Consider the following 23301-nt stretch of genomic DNA (forward strand, 5'->3'; position numbering starts at 1 on the left):
AGGCAGTAGGACAAGAAAGAAATGTAGAAGAAGCAGTAGGCCAGGGGCACCCAAGCCCTGTTCTTGAAAAACATCTGCCCCAGAATCAGCTGGCTGAAGACACTCATCAGCTGTCAGCTCCATAGAGGCCTGATAACACTTAGTTCATCTGATTCAGGAGCGTCGAAGAAGGAATACATCTAGAAGGATGCTCTCAATGACTCGACTGAAAAAAATTACATCTCATTGTTATTTGACTAAAGTGTGTTGAAGCAGAGACACATGGAAAAACCTGCAGGACAATGACCCTCCAGGCCTGGACTTGAGGATTCCCGCTCTAGATGAATGGGCAGGACAGGTATTTAAACTGCAAAATTATGAAAAATAATTAGGTTTGTCATTCAATCTTTTAAATTGTTGTCTCCATTAACAATCATTCTTCCAGAAAAACAAACCATTTACATTCTCAGCACATTCTAAATGTCCTATAGCATCACAAAAAGTTCAGAAGACCTTAGGGTTTACACTGCTTAAAAACCACTGTGTTCATTTTGATCTGTGTTCATTTCTTAATGGACTCGGTCACCAGCTTAATAAACAAACACTATGATGTCCATCGTGTGTTAATATGCAAATCCCAGCTGCTGGTTATAGCTGATAAGAAAAAAAAAAAAAAACCTTAATGGAAGCCACAAATCCCTAACCTCTGGAATAATAATATGTTTGCAAAAAGCATGTGACATCCTGCTGTTACTCTGTAGTTTTTACTGCAATTAGTATAGGAACACAAGTAAAGGTGCAAAGAAGGCAAAAATAGAAATGAAAGGCACTTCCTTTTAAATCAGTTTAAATTATTGATGAACACCACATGTAAATGACTCATTCTGCATAAAGACTCCCTGCAAAGTGAAACGGTAGATACCCTAAGGCATCACTGGTAAAACTAATTATCTGTGTGTAAGCAACACTGTCTTGTAATTGAGGTGGGTCCCTTCTTAATTATTTCACATAGGGTTAGATGGTTCATTCTGGAGGGGCTCCTCTGGTGGGTCATCAAATAACTGTTTATAGTTCAATAAGGTGGAGAGAAAACATAGAAAATGTCACGTTTTATAGGTCAAGATGACCTTGCCATTAAAGCAAAGACATAAAGACTGGCTAGGAAAATTTTCTTGGGTAAGCTTTTGATTCTTTCATGTACAGAACAGCTCATACAGAGATCTTCTGTAAATATCTCATATGTTTTTAATATAAGTTTAGAATTGAAAGAGTTTACCTCATAATAAAAAGGTATTCTCATCTTCACCCTGACAGCCAACTTCATTTTAGTCTGGTTGGCATAGGTAAAGCTTTGGAAAATGTCTGTCTGAAATCACTCTTTCAATCTAATAAGAAAAAAAAATGTTACAATAAAAGTAGGGTCGATATATGGCTAGGAATTTTCAATCTGAATGATCAATTTTCTAGATTTGTTTTAGGAAAGTTAACCTACCCAAAAGAATTACCCAATGATGCTGCCATGAACAAAGAGTAGGTTCAAAATGTTCTACACAAGCAGTCTAAGCACAATTTACACATAATCTGTTTACTATAAGCAGGATAAAATGCTTTAGAAAAAAACTAAAAATAAAATGCTTTTAAGATCATAACATTTAAATATTGGATAAGTGAAAACATGTGAGAAACCTAGTGATCTACACCGAACACAAAATAAGGTGCACATAAGTTAGGATATCATTCAAAAGTTGACATCCAACATATTGAAGTGATCTACAGAACATTAAAAAGAAAAACCAGCACAGTAAATATTGTTTTTTTGGGGTGGGGGTGGGATTAACTTAAATCAGAGGCTTTTTCTGAAAAAGTCTTTCAAACTAATAACACATTTCAGTTGCGTTTTAGTAAATTCCAGAAACATCAATCTAACAACAAAACCATGTCATCACATGAACTTTTGGTCGTGAAAACGTCTTACTCCTCCTGCATGTCTAATTTTTAAATCCAACGTTTTGATAAGTCAGATTTAGGTATGGTTTTCTTTTTTTGGTTTTATTTTTACTGTTGTTTCTGCAGTCTGTCTAAAACACAGTACAACATTTAATCTAAAGAAAGTCCTCCGTGTCACAGAAAACATTATCAACAACAAAACAGCTGGGCGAGACACAGATGTAAATATATCAGATGTAAACCATGGCGATGAAAGATTAAATAGAGTTTCCGCCATATACAGCAGATGGACGAGATGTGACTGCATGACGTGAACACTGTAGGCTACGTTAGTGTGTGATGCTTCTTGTATATTACATAACATGAAACCGTTGCCCTTTCCAATTGAGACCTGAGATGCGTCATCTCTCCAGTAGGTGGCAGTAGAGTGCAACTGAACGACCCCTGCTTTGTTCCAGCGGAGTGCCAGAGGTCCTCCCGGTCTATTTATCATGTCAGGTTCACATGTGCTGAACCATCAGCTTTAAATACAATATGCAAGCGCCTGATACATTTTATTTTATGTCTGCACACTTTAGGTCGAAGCTGAACAGAGGTTACAAATGAATGCTATTTATTTATTTATTTATTTATTTATTTATTTATTTATTTATTTATTTATTTATTCAATAAATAAAAAATATATATATTTTACAGACTGTTGGTTTACATTTTGTTCTGTCTAAAGCAATGTGTATGTGGACAGTAATGTCTTTTTGATAAATTATTTTTTTTAACATGCTCATCCTCTTTATTTCCACCGTTTGCTTCTGTAACCCCGGTAACACAGGCCCTTTATTCGCAGTGGGCTCTCCAAGATGAAGAAACCACGCTGTTTCTGCAGATTTCTCAAGCGTTGAGAGCGAAACATTCAGCAGTCGGCTCTTTTGTTCCGAGATCAGATCCAGATTCAGTGTGTGTGTGTATCAGAGAGAGAGAGAAAGAGAGAGAGAGAGAGAGAGAGAGAGAGAGAGAGAGAGAGAGAGAGAGACACACACACAGCCAGCACAGAGGCAGTGTGTAGGATACAGCAAAGTGTGTGAGGAGGAAACAGGCTGTGGGATGCTGACAGACTCTTCATAGATGCTTAAAATGGCGAGAGCGTCTTGGATCCCAGTGAGCGACTGAGCAGCAGATTGGTTGATTGGAATATGTCGTAGCTGAGGCTGGATGTTTGATTTGCATTTTAATTTTGGTTTTGTTTTTTAAAACCCGCTGCTTCGCCACCATTCAACGCTGTATATTTTCACGAGTGCCGGAGTATTTTCTGTGTTTAAATGGCATCCACACGGCGCCAATGCCTTGTTTCGTGCTCTTTGGGAATCCTTCTAAATGCTTTAATCGGTAAGCCACACACACCGCATTGGAACAGGGTGTTTTTGGTCGGATGTGATCACCTTTTGCTACCAGCGTAATGCACGCTGGAAACTGTAATAAGCGTGTTTTGCACGCAGCGTAGCCCTGAACTTGACTGCTGTCCGGTTGTACACAATCTGCAAAATTCCGTGTAAAGCTCGGAGCTGAAAACTGATTTGCGTTATTGTTTTTTTTTTTTTTTTTGGGGGGGGGGGGGACTTAGCTGATTTGTGAATTTTGCAGAACTTCTTATGGGTAATTTGTGTGAGCTAATTCTAATTGAGACTATTAATGCATTCAGCTCCTTGTTTTGGTGGAAAATCTGACTGATGCATGCTTGAGTTTCGAACATGTGCTTCTATGTGATATTTATTTGTGCCTTAGCTGCCGCTTCTCCAAAATCGGTGCAACCAGAAATACCATTTATGGCACATTTGTCTCTCCTAAAACTTCAAAGTTGTGATTTCTGATAGGGTTTTGTTTCATATCAGGGGACTTCAAAAGTAGATGGATTTATTGACCGGTCAGTCATTAGAGCACACCACCCCGTGGTTGGGTGAAATGACAGTGGTTATTGCTCAGAGAATAGATTAAAAGACTGTGGTTATTGCCTGCTGGGGAGAATATTTGTACAGATTAAATGTCAAGGCTGTCTCTCTACTCCCTTTCAAATTTTCTCCTCCATCCCTTTGTTCGCTATGACAGTCACTTTCTCTCTCTATGTGGGGGCCCCTAATTCAAAAGGCTGGAGAGTGTATTGAGTATTTGCAAAGCATACCACACAGGGACCCACAAAGGGCCCCGCTGGAATCATAGAGGCTACTGGTTCATAACATGTTCGCTCGCTCGGAGGACTGGGAACAAAAACTGTCAGAAACACACACTCAGCTCTGTGATGGATGCAGCTCCAATCTGCTCGGCGCGTTGAAGAAATGAAGCTCTTTCAAGTGCTCGTCTGCCTCAGAGAGTAGATTAGGCTGAGATAAAGGAGGTTTTATGGCATTTTAAGCAGTGTTGATAAGGGAGAAAGAAGCATCATCATTTATATCTCCCTTCCATCTGCTAGGGATAAAAAGTCGGAACAAAAAGGCAGAAAATCACCAAAATGATCTCATGATGAGAAGTTTCAGTCAGTGACTGCTTACTTATGGAAGTGTTTTAGAAATTGCTATTGTAATAATTTCTCATGACTCTCCCCGAACCTCATAATTGCTTCATCTTCCTTCCATCTTCCTAAAAGCACGTTAATCCTGAAATTAAGGTTGGAAAATATTAGAAGATTTAGCTGTATTAATATTGTTTAGTTAAGATAATAATGATGATATTTACTCTTCACTCTTCATTGTTTTCTGACATCCCAGTGTATCAGTCACTCTTCATGCCAAAGGTGTTCCCATGTTTTCCAAGTCTAAATCTCAAGTATTTATAATCTTTACTCCTGCAACTTTTAGTTGACTATTGTTCAAGTGTTAGACTGACTCTGCTAAGGGAGTGAGAGCCCATGCAAATGTCCAAGTCTGTTATCTGCATGCAAGACACAAGTGACCTATACTAAGAATGTGTCCGTCAATTCTGCCTGAGAGTAGTGTTTTGCACTAGTAATACTGCAAACACTGATAGTAGCTACGATGACTGGGATTCAGTACATTGTGTAGCCCTAATCAGAGTCACATTTTAGGAATGTGCCATTAAATAATCCACTGACAACAGCGTCGTTAATTAGCCAGAAAGCATTGTTTTTCTGTGAAATGATTCAATGTAACAGAATTGTATATATATATATAAAAAAGGAAAAGCAGAGAAACCATCATCTGGTCTACAGCAGATCAAATCATCACTGTCATTGCTATATCCGTGTGTGTCACATTGCTTGAAAGTGTTATTTGGTAGGACAATATACTTCAAGTGCCATGAATGCAAATTTTGCATGCCGGTATACGGGTAGGAAATAAGTGATTCTTTAGTTCTGAAGGACCTTTCATGCAAACGGATGCAGTTTAAAGTACTGTGCAGAAAAAAAACCCCACATACATGAAAAGGAACATTAATTAGTCAACCACAACGCCACAAAAATACCACAATATATGTTAAATAGTTGTACAAACTTGTATGAAACCTTGAAAAGGAAAAAAAATACATATATAATGCTAAGATTAAAAAAAGGCAACACAGTTACAAACAGATTAAAATGCTCTGTCTTCCTAGTTCAACTGTCTAGGACAACTTTGAATAAGCTGAAACCTTAAAATAGATACTAAGAGCCTTAAAATAATCTAGACAACAGGAGACGAAAGCAAGAATATAATTTTTTTTTCTGTATTTGTTTACAACCAAAATTATCTAATATTTTTATTTTAAAGTCATATCTAAATCTAAAATAACCTCAAGTGCCCTTAACTGCTTGAAAATTGGAGTCATCTAAAAGCTGTGACTGGGGCATTCGGTTTAGTTTATAACTATCAGATTTCTTGCTGTTATATAACTGACTCTACAGAGCATAAATGGTTGGGAAGTAGACAGCGAAGCAGCTGGCCTACTTTATCTCCAGATCATTAACTTTATTCCTCCGCACCCCCACGTTGCGTTATGATATTAAATTATCTTCGGACCAATCATCTCTGAATATCTACCAGAATAACAGAGCCATAGTGTGAACAATTTAAAGAGCATGTGTGACTTAAGATGGGAAGAACACCAGAGCATTGATTAATTATTTATCAAGCGGGAACCAATAGTGAGAATGTTAGTATCAATATAACATGTATAGCTCCCCTGCAGAAAAAGGATAAACACAGCCCTTTAGCCAGAAATGAATGACTTCGTCTAAAAGAAATTGAGTTGTTATGTGGCTCATTTTATTAGCTTCTTTAAACCTGAATGTTATTTGTGGTTTGGTTCATGAACTTGAACCTAAAACAGAAGTCCTACTGAACAAGCTGAAAGAAATGTTGTTTTAACACACATCAGTCCAAAGATGTAGAGGTGACATTTTTCTTATTTTAATAGCAGCAATAATTCTGTGTCTCTTCTTTATTGCAATTAAGAGCAGTTCATAAATCAAAATTCAGAAAGAAAAGAAACAAAATTAAATTCCTACAAAAAACAAAACAACAAAATATTTTGACAAAAAACTGTAATCACTTTGTAGTATTTGTTCTCATACGGATGAACCAATCAAAGACATAGAAAGACAGAGTCTCAATGAGAATATTAATAAAAAAAACTTCACAAAACCTACATTGTTTTGAACATAAATTTCATACATTTCTAATTTTGTTGAACCCACTCCTTCAAACACTACACGAAGATGCACCTGGTCTCCAAAACCCAAATTATGCAAGACTATCCTGCCTAAACAGAAGCAAAGAGTGAAAATAGATTTTTAGCATTTTGACTGATTTAATTAATTTTAAGCCTTTTCCATCCACATTTAGTTTTAGTGTCATTTTATAAAATGTTGCTGTTGCTGGAGGTTTATTTTTCAAACTGGTAAAGAAAATAACAAAGCAAGATATTCAAAGTTCAATTTCCGATCTGTATGCTGCTTTCATTTCATATTTTTACATTAACAGATAAATAAATGGAGACTTTTCAGTTTTTTGGAGAGATTTCAAATTAAAGGAGTTGTGAATGAACAAAATTCTACACGTCTTACTTCTAAATTCAAAACTTGGTATAAATATCTCAAAGCTTTATTGTTGCTTGCATCATCAGGTAGTAAGATATCCTCACACTGCAGCCTGTCAGAAACCTGTGGAGTATCTTGATCTCTCGGCTTGGCTCCCTGCCTACTAACCTCACATGCTTGTAAATTCATGCCTTTTTTCCCCCTCTGACTGTAGCTTTAAATCTATATGTCAGATCTCAACACTTATTTCTCGGTAGTAGTTGGTAGGCTCCAGCCCGAGCCATACTGAGTCAATCTTTCTCTCGTGTGTTTTTGTCTGGCAATCTCACATTCATGCATTTAATAAAAAGTATTGTATATGTGTTGATATATTTGTCCTTATGTACCAAGAATACCCACATTTGTACAGCTTCAAACTTGCATCTCCACAGCTGTACATCAAATCTCCCATCTACGAATTCCCCCCTTCTCACAATACCCTGGATGCGCATAATGCACAGATGACCGTAATCTTTTTTTTGTTTGTTTGTTTGTTTCCTTATCTCCTTGGATCTGGGTTATAATTAGCTGTTGTGCTCAGTAATATTTTCTCTGACATTTTCTCCCAGTGCTGTTTGTGACCTTCAAGGCACCCTGAGCTCATATTTGCATTAGTCGGTCACTCGGGCAACATGCTTTATTCATCAGGAAAGACAGTGCAGTCACATTTTCCCCATTAATGGAATATACTCGGAGTTGAGTTGAAAACAAAATCATTAAAAGCCTTTTAATGTGCTTCTAATGAGTGGCATGCTTAAACAGCAACATTGTTTTTCCCTTTGCTGCAGTAACGTCATCTACTGTCGGTCTTTTAATTTATTGCTATCAAAGAAACACTGAGAATTAAATTTTATCTGGAAGTGTTCTGCATCGGTGACAGTCCTCGCTTGGATAAAACAATTAGCCACATGTGGGGCTTCTGCTTGTAATTGGCTGACAGCCTTCTTTGCTTTCTGGACCTCGGAGGCCAAAATCAGGCCATCCAAGGGTTAAATATGTCTCTAACAACACCCCATTGTTGCTCACTGATGTCTCTGTAGTCTCATGGCCATTTTACTTACTGTGCTCTCTGAGTGGAAAAAAGAAGGAGGGAAGGGACACAAAGCAATCATGAGAGAAGTTTTTTTTTTTTTTTTTTCTCTTAGCAATATTTCTTACATGTGCTCTTCACATAGGGGCGTGTCAGTGAAAAGGTTGCCTGTTCCTGAGGGGAAGCACTTTTCTTTTGGAATGTTAGTGGATCTGGCCGGAGGTTCTCTATTTTGATCCCGGTGTCTTTCCCCCCTCTCTTATGCCCTCCCGTAGCCTGTCCCACCAGATTCCAGGGCCTGGGGCGAAGACTGATGGTGCTTAGTCCATCAGCGACTGAAACATGATGCCAAGAGGGCGTACTGAGCTGCGTTTTCACAGAACTGAGGCATGCCATGCTGTTTACATCCACAAATACACAAAATCAAGTCCCTCATATCAAAGACTTAAATCGCTGTCATTGCAATTAAATATACAAGACTGGGAAGTTGCAGTGAGAGTAGCACCTTGTGTTGCAGTGAGCAGTCTTAATGTTTGTGCAGTTCAAAATTAATGGGAGAGTTCAGGAGTATAGCGCAGAGTGATAAAGTTTAGATGCAGGCGTGTAGCATAAATAGCATAAAGATTTTCAAAGAAAAATCACAATCAAGCTTTTAGCACAATTTATCTAGCAAATTCTAACTTTTAAAGAAAAAGCATATAAGTGAGCATTTAGAACAATAAACATCTCTCAATATTGATTTTGTCAACTTTTGTCAAGTGCTATTAAAGACAGGGTACACCATGGACAAGACGTCAGTCCATCTCAGCGACAGCCATGGACACACACTCTAATATAAGGACAATTTAGAAAGAGCAATTAAGCTAACAGTCCCACACATGCACATGGAGAACATGCAAACTCCATGTAGAAAGATAGCATGCGAGTGGAAAGAACTAGTAAACCAGAAAAATGCTGCATGAAAATGCTGCATGAAAAGGCAGCCAGTAAGCGTAACACTGAAATTATATGATGCAAAAATATTAGTTATGTTACTGTTGGTTTGTGGCTATATATATATATATATATATATATATATATATATATATATATATATTTTTAAGTTTAATTACTGCAGTTTCTTTGTGAATTTTTGTATGTCTTAAAGTAAATTTATAACACTTGTTTCTCTCCAGGTGTAGTTTTGGGAGCTGAACTCTCTTTCAAGCTGGAGCCCAGCGACATCATTGCTGTTCAGGAGCAGCCGCTGATGCTCCACTGTCAAGTGGACGGCATCCCACCCATCACCACGCAGTGGAGGCGCAATGGCCTGCTCCTAGCTCAGGACCGCCATCACACCACCTTCATCAACGGCTCACTTTTGATCGTCCACTTCCAGAAGACCAAGCCCGACGGCTCGTCTGATGAAGGCGACTATGAGTGCATGGCCCAGAACTCTTTTGGGCGAGTGGTGAGCCGTAAAGCCCGAATTCAGGCAGCCAGTAAGTAGCTTTGACTATATCAGGGTTTTTTTTTTTTTTGGTTTTTTTTTTGTGTGTGGGTTATTTTGTTCATTTGTGGAAACAAACTAGATGCCTGTTACCCGCTTAACCTAGCCACGCCATTGCCTTCCTGTGCAGTTCTGCTAAAGAAGTTGTGAACGATGACCTAGTTTCAGTCATGGAAGTGGAGGAAGTGAAGGAACTCGTTCAGTTCGTTGATCACGCTTCCAAATATTGAATGAACATTAACAGCAGCCTCGTTCGGACCGGAGGATGTTTTTTTTTTTTTTAATCGTAAGCAGTTTCCGGTTAGCTTCTTGGCTTCGAACTTTTGCATTAGGCTACATGTCACAGGCAAATGTTAGCAATCGGGTAAAATTTAAAAACTCAACACAATCCACGCCTCCAGAAAGCAATCGTTTCTTAACACCCGGAAGTGGTAGGATACGTTTAACTGCTTTACATGTTCAATTTTGATCCAAATCTTTTCTTTAAATTTCAGCATTTTCTGTATTCCTAGTAAAAAAATGAAATGGTTTGTGTGTAGACCATATATATATATATATATATATATATATAAATTTGAAGATTGTCTCAAGTACTGCCACTTTTTAGACCAGTCCCAGTTAACTTTGAGTACTGCTGTGCATGTAAATGTTTTTAATATGTCTAGCTGTGTAATTGTTAATATAAATCATTGCGTTTAATGAACTTTCTGATGCTGGTGCTGCTTGGAAATTTAAGCCTCTGACTGAAGCATTAACAAGAATTCATGCTGAGGCTCTCCAGACTGCTTTGTAAGAGTGAAATAAGCTGTAGCAACTTAGCAACCCACTCACTGGTACAGGCATCAAGATGGATTTTTGCCAACCTAACAACCAAAGTCCTTATTAGAAAATATTCAATATCCTCATTAAGTTCAAAGCTTTTGTTACCATGGTTCGTCTTTAACTCATTTCTATCAGATCATTGTAAGACAATCTGACGCTCAGTCCTCTTGGTTTGTCTACCATATCGCAGCATGAAGTTCTCATCCCACTTGAAATCAAAGGCATCAGGGATGCACAATCCGCAGCAGCTTAAAGCGATAATGCAGTCTTCCATACTGTGCCAAGTTAAGGCTTGTGTTCTCTGAGACAGAAATGGATGAAAGCTCACAGAAGCCTGTTGATTCCTAGACCATGTGTAGACAGAATACTGCTGTGCCACTGTGGCCAATATAGCTTTTCAGCTCTGTGGGGTACAGAGGTTAGCATGGACGTCTCTAACAGAGAGGGAAAAGTCACTTTATCACAACGGTTGGTTCCTGTCAAACAACGTGTAACCTTTAAGACATGAATTTTTGAAGTCTGTTTTTTTTTTTATTTTTTTATTAGGCAACATGAGTCAGATCTATTGGTTGTAGAAAACATGCAGTACTCTTTGTGCGTCAGCAAGTTACAGGCAATGATTATGCTTTTTTTTTAAGTAAAGTAAAATTAACCCTGCTTCAGTTATATAAAAAGAAAATCTCAAAACAAATGAATCTTTCTTTGAAGCAGGAAATTCTTAAATAAAAAAAAAAAAAGCAGAGCAATGTTTGAGTTTATAAAATCCTTTACAAAACCTGTAGGAACAAGAAGACACGAGCTTATCGGAAGGCTGAGGATCTTAGTGAGATTGTTCAGAGAATTTGCTCTAACCTAATTAAATGTTTTAGAAGACAACTGAGTAATCTGATACCCAACAGGGGATATACAAATTTGCAGCAATGTTATTAATCAAGAATAGTGCGAGGAGTGTTTTATTTATTTTTTTAAAATTACGATTTCATAATACTGATTAATTGTAGTCAAATTAACGGTTTGAACCTTTTTGTTTGAATTTTTTTTTTTTTTTTTCATTGTGAGAAAAAATAAAGTTACTTGTCTTTTACGCATCCTTACCACTGGTACCAAAATATGATTCCCATGATAAAATTTGATTTTCCACCAATTTTGCTAGTAGTTGAAAAATGGACTAAAAAACATGATGACAAAGTAGAGATTCTCTGATGCAGTTATCCAGTTTGACATTAATGTCCTCGGCTGGTGATTGAGTTTTATGTCAGTGACTCTGAATGGTGGGATAATTAGACATGATTTTATGGTGTTGTAATTTAACATGAAATTGCAGCACATGTTTAATCTTTAAAGGTAATATTAAAAGAAACGTTTTTTATAATTAAATGGTTTGGAGGTGTTAATTAAGAGCTGGATGCAGTAATAATCTCTCCTTATAAAAAAAAAAAAATTCAACATCTCAGAATTCATGTTGACTTCTTTTATAGTGAGCTTCTGTTTTTTTATTCTCTTCTTTGTCATTGACTTGTATTGTTTGGTGGAGGATTAGTGGAACTCACATCATTCTGACTATTCACCTCTGATACTTTTTTTAAAGTGATAACCTTTCTTTTGTCAAAGTGTAGAATGACTAAATTGTTATAGTTCAACCAAGCACAAGCTAGAGTTTTATATTCGTCTTCCAATAATTCACTCTTTTGTCTCAAAGTTGTGATGCTTTAGAAACCCCTTTTAGTTCATATAGCTGACTCTGGATGCCTTGTGGAGCATAATTATAAAGATCATCCATAATAAGTGGAGATAACTTTGCTGCAGAGTTGTCGCTAATTGTCTTTTTCCTTCGACTCTTTGCTTTAAAAAAATTACAATTTTCCTCACCTCTCGGTGCTCACCTGCTCCTCGTTCTGTGTTCTTATAGTTGCACCTGTTCCGATTTTTACTTCTGTAACCAAGTTGATTATGCTCAAATGTACTGGATTGTAAAATTGCAGGTCCTCAGTATAGAAAGTTGCATGAGCTTTGTGTCTTTTCTTCTTTCCTGATTTTAAAATTAAAAAAAGAAATATGTTTGACAAGTGTTTCTTCTGAAAGACAAGCATGCTTTAATGTATTTGGTCTTGTCTTTTGGAGGGCTATTTCCTGTGTCTTACTTTCTCCCAGAACAAAGCTCTGACTTGTATCACTGTGATGCGGTGTGTGGCGCAATTTACCAAAGCCCCTTTAAAGCACACCCAATGAATAAAGCCTCCGTCGGACCCTTCACACCATCACCCTCTTTAAATTTCACTTTTCATTTGCTTGACAACCATTTGTGGAGGTTCGCTGTTGGTGGCTGGTGTTGGACAGACTCCCTGCTGCCCATATAAATCAGTAGTCGGTCTGAGAAACTTTTTTTTTTCCCATCCAAAGGTTATCTCTTTTATGGTGGGTTCCTCTTGCTGTGTGTCTCTCCCTGTCTTCCCCACTTCCTCTATTACTTCCTCCTTAGCTCGGGGTCAGGAAGCTCTTTATCATTCACATGAATGACAAGGCCCGTACAGTGGGCCCAGCCACTGCCCTTCCCTCCCCCATAGCAAAAACTGCATCACCAGGCAACGCACCATGACAGCTTGTCGTAGCAGTAGAAAAGCACCACTTACCTAGACGTCTTATTTTCTCGAAGAGATTTTACAGAACACATAGTGTCAGCATTTTTTTAATTAGATAAATTGCATTGAGATAACGAAGGTGGTTTTTATCAATGTGGCTTTTATGGATTAAATAAATACCCTGCGAGCCATGGAGATTGTAGCGAAGTGACCAATAAGCATCGTATATGAGTCGGTTAAATTCGCCGAAGGTGTACCTTTTAATATAGGGTGCTTCCAGGCCTGATAGCACTCAAAGATGTCACATCTGACTTCTTAAAGCTCTGCGGATGGTTTATCATGAGTAGATAGTGAAAGTGATTTGTGTGGCATTGATGTCAGATTACGTGACAGGGCTTGTTTTGTGGCGAGCTCCATCTATCTCTCTCCGACCGCTTTCACAGTATCCTGCCTCGAAGATTACTGGAGCAACATCCCTGCCATCTCCTTTTATCTTTCTCTTTCTCTCAGCCTGTTGAGGTCCACCCTCAATCTAATATCCCTCAACCCCTTGTTTACCACCCCCGTTGCTCACAAAGGAGCAAATTGTCTCTGCTGTCGTGTTAATTAACCAAATGTAGTACTGACAGTTGAAAATGGATGCATGTTTACTTGAATGTAATTTGTTTTTTCTTCTTTATTCTCACATGGTTTGGATTATGCTCAGCCATGCATGAAGTAATGCCCACTATATTTTGTTTTTGTTGGGGTTTTTTAAGCAGAAATGTTTCTATTTTTCCTACACAGTAAAAAATGCCATCCTTGTCTCATTTGCCTTTCTCTCATCATTCCTCTCATTGGTATTCCTCTCCTGTAAGCATCACAGGATCTCAGTACATATGGACACAGTTTATGGCTGCCCTGTGCCACGCACAGGTCTGGTATGCGTGCTGATTTTGACTCACAGTGGTCCGTCATGATGAAGTCAGTGCTCCGTCTGTCTGTCTGTCTGTGACTCAGATAGATTCAAAAAGGGTTTTTCTTTAATTAATATTTTTTGTTTTGTGACAAGGAGACAGAGCATGAAAGCTCCTCTGTAGAAGTCCCAGAGATGCTGCCACAGAATGCACAAAGATGTTTTTATCGCTTTTTGTGAAATGCCACAATAGAAAACTGGTGCCGTCTACAGCAGTCCACCCCAAACTAATGTATGGATGACTGATAATAATGACACACAGGATCTTGACCAACTCGATTGTTTTTTTTTTTTTTTTTTTGTTAATCATTGGTGTGTTGTAGAATAGATTACAGGGAAGCAAAGGCAGGCAAATTGAGAGGTAGTGAAAATATGACCTTGGGATGGTCATTTATTTGCTTGTAGCAAGTCCTTTCTACATTTACTTTTAATCCTTGATACCCAGCATGGACTCTGCCTTCTTCTCTGCAGCTCATTTAAATTGAATAATTTCAATTTTTCACTATGCTTCCTGTTCTTTTTCAGTATCTTGTTGTCTTGGTTTTAAGTGATAGGAGGATGGAGTGTGACAAGGATAGGACACATTAACACTTTGTCTGTAGTTATGTAGACACTGATCCAGTGAAGGAATTGCTAAGCTAAATGACAAAGCTCTCAATAAACCATTCTATGTATCCTCCAACCTTCACCTATGGCAATGAGATGGATTATGACTAAAAGAAAGCAGTCTCAGATTGTAAATGGACTCAGCTTTAAAGATAAGTTAAGGAGTTTGATCCCCTTGACGGAGCGAAGAGTAAAGCTGCTTCTGGTCTGCATCGAAAGAAGTCGGCTAAAGTTACTGGAGCATATGATCACGGTAATGCCTGTGGATGCACCTCTAGAGATTTTTTTAGTCATATCCACTTACAAAATAGGATACAAAAGCAGACTTGGACTCACTGAGTAGACTACACATTGCCACTTGTCTAAAAATGTGTTGGACTAGACCATAATAAACTTTACAGGGCAAGCTTTATAGAGGGAAGTCTAGACTTGTGTCCTGGACTTGTTGCCTCACAAAAAACCAACAGATTGGTGGTTGGGTGGACAAGTGGATGGATGGGGTAAAAGACTGAAAAATCCTCCATTGCTGCACTTAGCTAGCTAACCACCCATGTTTTTGTGTCTCTACCACAGCAATACTGAGCCATGTTGCAGAAAATGAGGTATCAAGCAGTTATTTCATTGCATCCTCGATAACGGCTTATTTTCATGCTAAACTTTCTGATTTATAGTCTACGGTTTTGAATGGTGTCAAGTTTAGAGCAATGAAAATCCTATTTTCTGTAAGGATGCATTTTGTCCTCTGGGGTTTATTTCATTGTCAAGAAGCTGAGTAAACTGCTGCTCTGAACCCTTCATGACAGTTCTTGATATTTTCATTGACGAATGCTCAAAGTTGTCTAACTCTCCTGTGGGAAAGAAGCCCAGTGAATCTCAATTATTCTTGAGGATGACACATCATTGACCTTGGAGCTGTGGAAAATCACCAAGGGATAGAAGGCTGCAGTCTTATTGTCTTAGACTGCCATATGTCTTCATGTGGCAGAGTAGAATAGGATGAAATTTAAAGCAGGGCTTCAGAGAGGTTTTCTAAGCTAATTACACTTTCAGTCACTTTATGCAGTTAACTGCTAATCATATATTAAAATGAAAAGCATTCATCACTAATGATGTTTTATTAGAAATGTAATATTGCTGCATATTGGGTAACAAAAAGGGATCTGTTCTGGCTTGAATTGATTTGCATGAATTCCAGTCGACCTATTTCCCAAAAATCATCAGCATAATCAACAAAACAGCTACACATGGGTTGCTTATTTACTGAAAGTGTGCCAACAAGACTTCCCCTCTGTACAGAAGAAATATACACCAGCACTCTGTTACCTCCTTCAAAGTCAGACAGTTGAGCTGCTGTGTGGAGCAGAATGGGTATTGTGCTCTGAAAATATACCCTCATGTAAACAGCCTTAAATAGTGAATAGAGCTACTAGGGAGGTAGATGAAGGGTTGGGGGGAAGAGTGATGTAAATATTTAACTTTTTTAATGCATGCATCATGCATTAATTGCTATACATTGTTTCCATCTATGAATGTGTTCTCTGGGCTGTATGATGACAAATGGTACTTGTAAACGCAGGTTGATATTTTCAAAGGGAAACCTGAAATACATTTTGTTCGAGAGGAAAAAAAAATCAGTCAGTACTTGATATGCAGACTGCTGACATTCACAAACTTTGACCTTTCTTTTTTTTTTCCCCAACTGTGAGCACTTTCTTAGCAGCTGCTTTTCTAAAATGTATCTAGAATACAGCTGATCATTAACATGGTTTACCTGTAATCGCTTTTTAAATATCCAAAGCAGTCTTATTTTTTGAATGAGCAAGAATAACAATCAAGTGACTTTCTTGTTGGTGTCATAAGATGCCCAAGTGGATTTATCTTGGGTATTTGTGTAAACACCACTGTTCCTAGCACTTGGTTGTCCAAACCTGGGCACTGATTTTGAATCTCATCAGTTTTTCTTCCCAGATAAATAAAGTTAAAAAAAAACTAAAAAAAAAAAAAAATACATAGTTTTAAAGTTTGGATCTTGTAAACATTTATTGCATATACTTTCTGTATCCTTGGAAGGGAAAATAAAATAAAATAAAAATTATGTAAGCCAAATATTGAGTTGTAAAAAAAATCAAGATCTGTTAACTTGGCATTCAGTTTTTTGCGCTTTTCTGCTGGTTGTGTGGAATCTGTTGTTAAGGTCTCTGTTGGTCTCCAGACCACCCCAGCAATCCTCAAACAAACAAATGAATAGGGGGCCAAAAATTCCTTCTGCCTCCTTTTAGGGCTCAAGGGAGGAATTCCAGAGTAATAGAGGTGAGAGGTGAAAGGAGACGGAGCAGAGTCCGGACCAAAGGTTAGCCGAGGCAGACTCGAGTCCAAATGAGGTTTTTTTTTTTTTTTCCCTTTGCCCTGTCCTCATTAAAACTACATCCTCAGATTTGAACCAACCCACACTGTGCTAATGTGAAGTTTAGGTTCGAGTTAAACAAACCAACATGCCTTTCATTATTAGACCTTTCAGCTAACGAAACAAGCAGTAGTTGTGGTCTTTTGTTCTTGGTGTGTATGTTGGTGTTCCAGTGACTGCAGGCTTGACTCGGCTGGCTCTTGCCTCTGCCCCGTCACCGCGCTTCACTACACTTAACAGAGGCTTTATGGCCAGACTGCGCAGTTAAAACGCTTTACAGGGTTTGCGGCGTCCACCAATAAAAGCCCAAAAACTCCCTCTTCCTGTCCGCTCGTTGGTGTAAATTTTGTTTTGTGTGTGTGAAAATGTGAAAAGGGGCAGCGAGGTGAAGCCACTGGTAGATGTTTTTTTTTCCAAACACAGCCACATGCACACACAAACGTATGCCACAAACGTATGCCTCTCGGTGCAGTTCTCCACGATATTTAAACGGGGATCAGGAAATCTTTCTGCCAATAAGCAGAAGAGACTGAGACAAAAGGCTACGCAGTGATGGGCAGGCAGCAGCTTTGGGCCTCCGCCATCTCTTCCCCCACTCAGCTGCATGCGTGTTTGTGTGTTTTGGGGGTACCTCTCGCCTCGGCGCAGCACTCATTGTGCAGCTTGGGCTGGTGAAGTGGCTGGGAACGGGCAGGGCCTGCGTGTTCAGCCTGTGGTGGTTCTGCTTTGTGGCGGTGGCCTCAGCATTTGTTGTCCTGGCTGACTCAGCTAGCAGTGGCTGAGGCCCCTTTTGTCACTGCTGACTCTGGGTGGGTGTGTCTCCCCTCGCACCCCGACTCTCACACAGACCCCCTCCTTTGTTTCACAGAGGTCAGAGGTCCCCCTGGGGGTTGGGTGGTTGTTGGTGGGGGTTGGGAGTTATCTGGGAAACTTTGACCTTTTTGTGTGCACTAGTGCAGAATAGCCTGCTTCTTTTGCATCTCCTAACATTATTCTTCCCCTCCTCCAATGGTGCAGCTCCTCCTATATCCCCAGAGGACACCCCCACCCCCAGTGTGTTTGCCCCGGGGCAGTGGCAGTGACCTTGGCTTTGGCTGTGAAACAAAGTGGCCCAAACCTGCTGCTGCATCCCAACTCCAGCCCCCATGTCTCCTAAACAAACAACACAGTAATCCACTGAAAGGGACAAGAGAAACATAAGCACATTGTCCAAACTCTAAAAGTAATTTCAAAAGGTGCACACATTTGCTTCTGGTTTCATTGTTCTTCCACAATGCCAAAATATTTTACCTCTCCAGTGAGTCTTTGCGAGTGCCAAAAATTCAAGGCTAAAAATCTTCTCGCTTCTCACAATTAGAGTGCTTATGTTCTGTAGGAATGCAGTGATTTGATCCACAGTGACAGGAATTAGTGACTGCACACATCATCCCTTTACTGCTGCTCTGACTGCAGACCTAAAAAGTATCACTTCTGCTCAAGCAGGAATACCTCAGTTTCTACTGCTTTTTATAAGCAACGTAAGTATTTTTTAAAATCACTTTTGAATTTTATTGAAGTGTTAATGTTAGAAAAATAATTAGCTATTGCATGTATGAGTTGTTAGTGACCTTATAGTCTGACGGCAAAATTGGAGATCTTGTCTTAAGAGCATGGACTCTGTGAAATCCAAAGTCTTTACTCTGCGTTATTTCCTCCATAGTTGTCACCAAAACGCTGAAGTGTTTGGGGTCAAAAGCCTGTCAGGCTGCTGCATGCTTGGAGTCGGTCACTGGGGGTAACATAAATTCCACAGGAGCCAATTAGAGGAGGTTACTGCTGCATGGCACAGGATGAAAGATATTGGGGATGGCCAGTTTCTCCCTGACAACCTGTATGCTGTGTGTAACTCTGCTGCTTCTAAGACTCAGGGAGGCTGGAGAAATACAGGGCCCAGGAGGCCTGAATTTTAATCCACTTTGTTGTGTTTCTTGTTTTATAATTTATATGCTAGAGAAGAAGTGTGTTTTACCTCTTTGAAAAGCACACAGTGATCCACGGGGGAATGTTGTTTCGGCAAAATGGGAACAGAATGAGGACAGTTGAAGCTTATTGAATCATAATGAAAATCTTTTCACTCTTACTTTGCGCAAATGCTAACAAGTGTAGAACAATGGCAAGAAAGGTGAAGGCGGGCGTTTTTAAACAAACACTTTGAGTGCCTTACAAGACAGTTCTACATCTCGATAATATGTTCGGCTTGATGGATGGGCCTTCACTGCCAACGATCAAGACAATTTTAGCAGCTGCGAGGCTACAGCTAATAAACAATGATGGGGATTTTGTGACTCGGAAGGAAGAAAAGAGACAGGAAAATATTACATCGCAGTATTCAGAAACAGTATTTCAGCTAAATGTTTTCCTGATGGCGTAATAAATACAGACCAATTTGAAAAAGGAAAACAGAGCCACAAACCACATCAGCATTAATCAGGGATTAATCCTTTGTGAAATGCCAATCCTTCTGTACTAATTGTACAGAAGGATTGGAATGTTAAATATCGAGACAGAACATGTTGACGTCTCGAGCGATCTCCAGGTCTCTATGGCTCTGGAGCGTGGACCTTGAGCCATGGAGTAACATTCCATCTCCGTGACCTCCTCACCCCGACAGCTTTGCATTCAGGGTTGGCGTTTGACCAGAATAAGGATGCAAAGAGTGGACGTGCCCTCTTAGCTCCACAGAGTCTGCCTTTGCCGTGAGAAAATGCCAGAATGCTGCTCTCCAGACCCCAGACTTGTAATTCATCTCTGTGTGCATTATAAATACTTAAGATCGTATAAAAACCCTGGCAGGGACATGTGCTCAGTGGCCGTACGTACGCTGACCGACTGCTAGCAGCTTGTGCAAAAAAGCAACTGCGCAGTGTGTGCTGAGTCTGCACATATGCAGACTCAGATATGTGGCGGAGGTCTTTATTTCTCTGTGAAATCCTAACTAAAAACATTTAATTTCATCCACAACTAGTGGAGCGATCTCAGGCTCCATCTGCAGACATACTTCAAATAGTTCTCCTTCAGCGAGCATCAAAAGATGAGATGTTTATTTTTCCTTTGCAGGTCGGAAATTTGTATCACCTTACCAGCTGGTGCCTTTAATCATTTTTATGAATCTGTCTGGATTTTTTTTTTTCTTTACAGAAGTAGTTTTATGTCATGCGTTAGTGAGTCGCAAGGTAGACCGCTTCATTGCCTTGGCGTGAAAAGATGAAACATGATGCGTGTAGCGTAATGGCCCTCTCCATTTTCCAGCACGGGCATTATTTGTGAGTGGGGAGACAGCTTTAGAGGGTTAGCTGGTTGATGCTGGGCTGGACGAGCCAGTGATATGTGCTTATGTCTGACAGTTTATAGTAGCGCCCCTCCCATCCACCATGAGAGGAGACCGAGCAGATAAACCCGAAGGTTGGAGAGTCGGAGCTACAGGTTGCCAATGCGTTTTCACATTAGTGGGCATCACTTTGTATCCCATACATCCTTTTTGTATGGGATACAAAGTGGGATATGCACATTTTTATATTTTTGGACAATCTTTGGACTGTTTATGTATAGGAAACTGTCATAAGGACCAAAATCACATTTATTTGAATGTTCTCATGCTCTAGGCTTGGATTTGTCACTCCAAAAAGCAAGAATATCTGTTATTTGCAAATCCAGGGCTTTTCTTTGTTTACGCAATTCCTGCAAAACGTGTTTCATTATCTAATGGAAGGAATACGCTCATACGCATATCTAGATTGTATAGTCGGCAGGAAAGACAAAGGGTCTATCATGTCTTACCCGAAGTCTGGTAACATTGAATGATAATGACCTGCTCCTGCCTCGCCTCTCTTTTTGGCTGCCTGAGTTAAGGTTATTTTTTTTTCTCCGTGATTCGTTGAGAGCTCGGCTCCGTGCGGTGGGAGTGGCTGGAGACCCATAAGTGTGTGTGTGTGGACAAAAGAAGATAGGGAGGTTACTGATTGGATATTACCATGAATTCGGCAGGATTAGCGAGTTTGGAGGCAAGCTGGGGGCTGGGTGATCCTCGAATACCACAGTCCGCTGACAATCTCAGTGGAGGCAAAAAGGGAAGCTAAAAACGATAACAAAAATGTAAGGAATGGATTGGAAACTCTGAATTTCCAGCTGCTGCGATAAGAGGATGTGCTGGTGACAACATCCTCGTATCGCGAAATGAGCTGGTGGCAATTTGCTATACATTAAGGGCAGCTGTCCTCATGGTTATTATGTTAAACGCTACATGTTTTTGATGGGCTGAAGCCATTTGCAGTTTCCCTGAAATTATTTTGGGTATATTTTATTGCCTTCCCAGTATCTTCCATAACATTTTCAATTAAGTTTCCATCTTCTGCTCACATTTTTCTTGTTTTTACATGTCCCTAGTAATTTGTTTAACCTATTAATTATAACTGATGCTACAGAATATTATTTCCCCAAATAGTTGAGCTGATGTTCATTAATTTAAAGACAAACACTTCCCAACTTAAAAATTGTAATATTTCCTCCTTCACCTTCGTAATCAGTCGTTCTCTCTGTCGTCAACACAATCGGCAGCTCCTCCTTTGCCGCTTATACATTTGTGCCCCCCTATCAACCTTCGAACACATCTCTGTTTGCCACACACGTTATGGCACCGTGTTGGTCGAGATTGTGATTAATGGCCACAGTTCAGCCTGAAAAATTCCCCTGAGTGGGTGCCAGTTGGCTTACGCAGAGAAGAAACTCATTACTGCTGTCAGTTGGGATGATGGCGCAGGGACGGCTGAGAGGGAGTCTCTGTGTGTGTGTGTGTGTGTGTGTGTGTAGTAGAAACACGGAGAGAGAGAGAGAGAGAGACTAATTTCTGTACGTGACTAAATGATAGCATGCCTGTTCACCCTTTCTTTACATAAGCTATCATGAGTGAATAAGAGTTTCAGTAGAAGTGAGTGTGTCACAGTTCCCGTGTCCAAGTAACAAGGATAATTTCTCGGAAATGACTGAGCCTCTCCCTTTCAGTGGCTTGTGCACACAAATGTTTGACTTAGAGGTCTTTAATGGATAACCCCGGCACACTGTGTTGCTCCATCACCATTGTCATTCTCCTCTGCCATATGGCGTTTGAAGCTTTGGACCACTTTAATTCTATTTCTGTGCATCGCCATCTTTCAAGTGGGGCTGGATCTGGTTTCTGATGCATGCTTGTGATAAGGATTCTACACCTGTGCATGTTAAGCATTTCTTATTCATTTTTGGCATTTATAATCATGTTATTGAGCTGAACAAAAGAAAAACAGACAGTTTTGTGTCCATGACAGAAAATGTGATCGCAAGTCTCAACTCTCTGATCTGGACCAAACAGCAACTGTGTCTAGAGATTGAAATGTGTAACATTTTGATCTACATGTTGAATGTGACTTTTTAAATGAAGTGGGACACATTTTTAATGTTTGAGATCTGGGGATAAACTGGGTGAGCTTCTGCTTCTAAATACATTTATTGAAATGCATTTTTTTTTTGTTTTTCCTTTGCATTGGTGTCTCTTTTGCGGAACAAAATGTTTAGATGGAATAGAGTTTAAATAATATAAACTTTCTAGTTCTCCCGCTGCTAAAACACGTCAACATTTAGAACGTTCAAAGCAAGGAGCTTCATGTATTTATCAGGAGAAGGTAAGTTTTGTTTGCATACAGTTGGAATGTCAAAGAAAAATGCCATAAACGGAATCATCAACAAGTTATATCAAGCTATAGGGGAGCTAACAGTAGCCTGCTGTTTCTGCAAACTCCTGCCTTAGGCGAGGTTTGTTTTCAACAAAGGACTCTGCATCTGTGTGTGCCAAAACAAGTAGTTCATTAGATATAAATGATAAACCAACAAGCGCTTCAGGTGAAGTGCACTTTGAATATTGTTTCATATTTCTAAATCAAAATTAATGCATGGGGGGGGGGGCAGAATATAAGTGGCTGTTTAAACAACAACAAAAAGCATTATGAGCATAATTATTACTGGGAGGGTTATATACACAAAACTATGATAGACCATCAATAAAATAAGAACAGCTGGTGTGAAAGACAAACAGATGCAGGCATAAAGTACTGTTAAGTTTGTAGGTTGTAAGCAAATTAAATAGAAGATATTTCCTTCTCACTACTTTTCTAGAACTAATGTTATCTGGAAAAGTATATGAGTCTTTGAATATGAAGTTTGAGAACCACTGTAGTAAGTAAATATATTGGTCGTTGATCTAAGGTTAATGATGTCATAGTGAGCTTGCATATCATTGTGTAACTGACCTTTTCCCCAATATTTCTATTCTTCAATCTTACCTGACGCAAAGATGAACAACCTTAGGGTCCTAGAGAATCAATGATAAAAAAAAAAAAAAAAAAAAAGTCTACTTGTCATTC

The 23301-nt window shown here is 39.3% G+C and overlaps 1 protein-coding gene across 2 annotated transcripts in view; it reads left to right on the forward strand.

Moving 5' to 3' along the window:
• Positions 1–2946: 2946 nt before the first annotated feature.
• igdcc3 (immunoglobulin superfamily, DCC subclass, member 3) overlaps positions 2947–23301 on the forward strand; it is a 69991-nt gene continuing 49636 nt past the window's right edge. Inside the window, exons 1-2 of one of the 2 annotated variants that reach the window (XM_015031748.1) lie at positions 2947–3309; positions 9194–9499. In XM_015031748.1, the coding sequence (XP_014887234.1) occupies positions 3243–3309; positions 9194–9499 (373 nt within the window). In that variant the 5' untranslated portion in view covers positions 2947–3242. The remainder of the gene's footprint in view (positions 3310–9193; positions 9500–23301) is intronic. The other variant, XM_015031749.1, reaches the window with a different exon arrangement.

The sequence above is a fragment of the Poecilia latipinna genome, unplaced genomic scaffold (genome assembly GCF_001443285.1).
Source record: "Poecilia latipinna isolate Pla-1442-1.1 unplaced genomic scaffold, P_latipinna-1.0 Scaffold216, whole genome shotgun sequence".
Classification (NCBI taxonomy): Eukaryota; Metazoa; Chordata; class Actinopteri; order Cyprinodontiformes; family Poeciliidae; genus Poecilia; species Poecilia latipinna.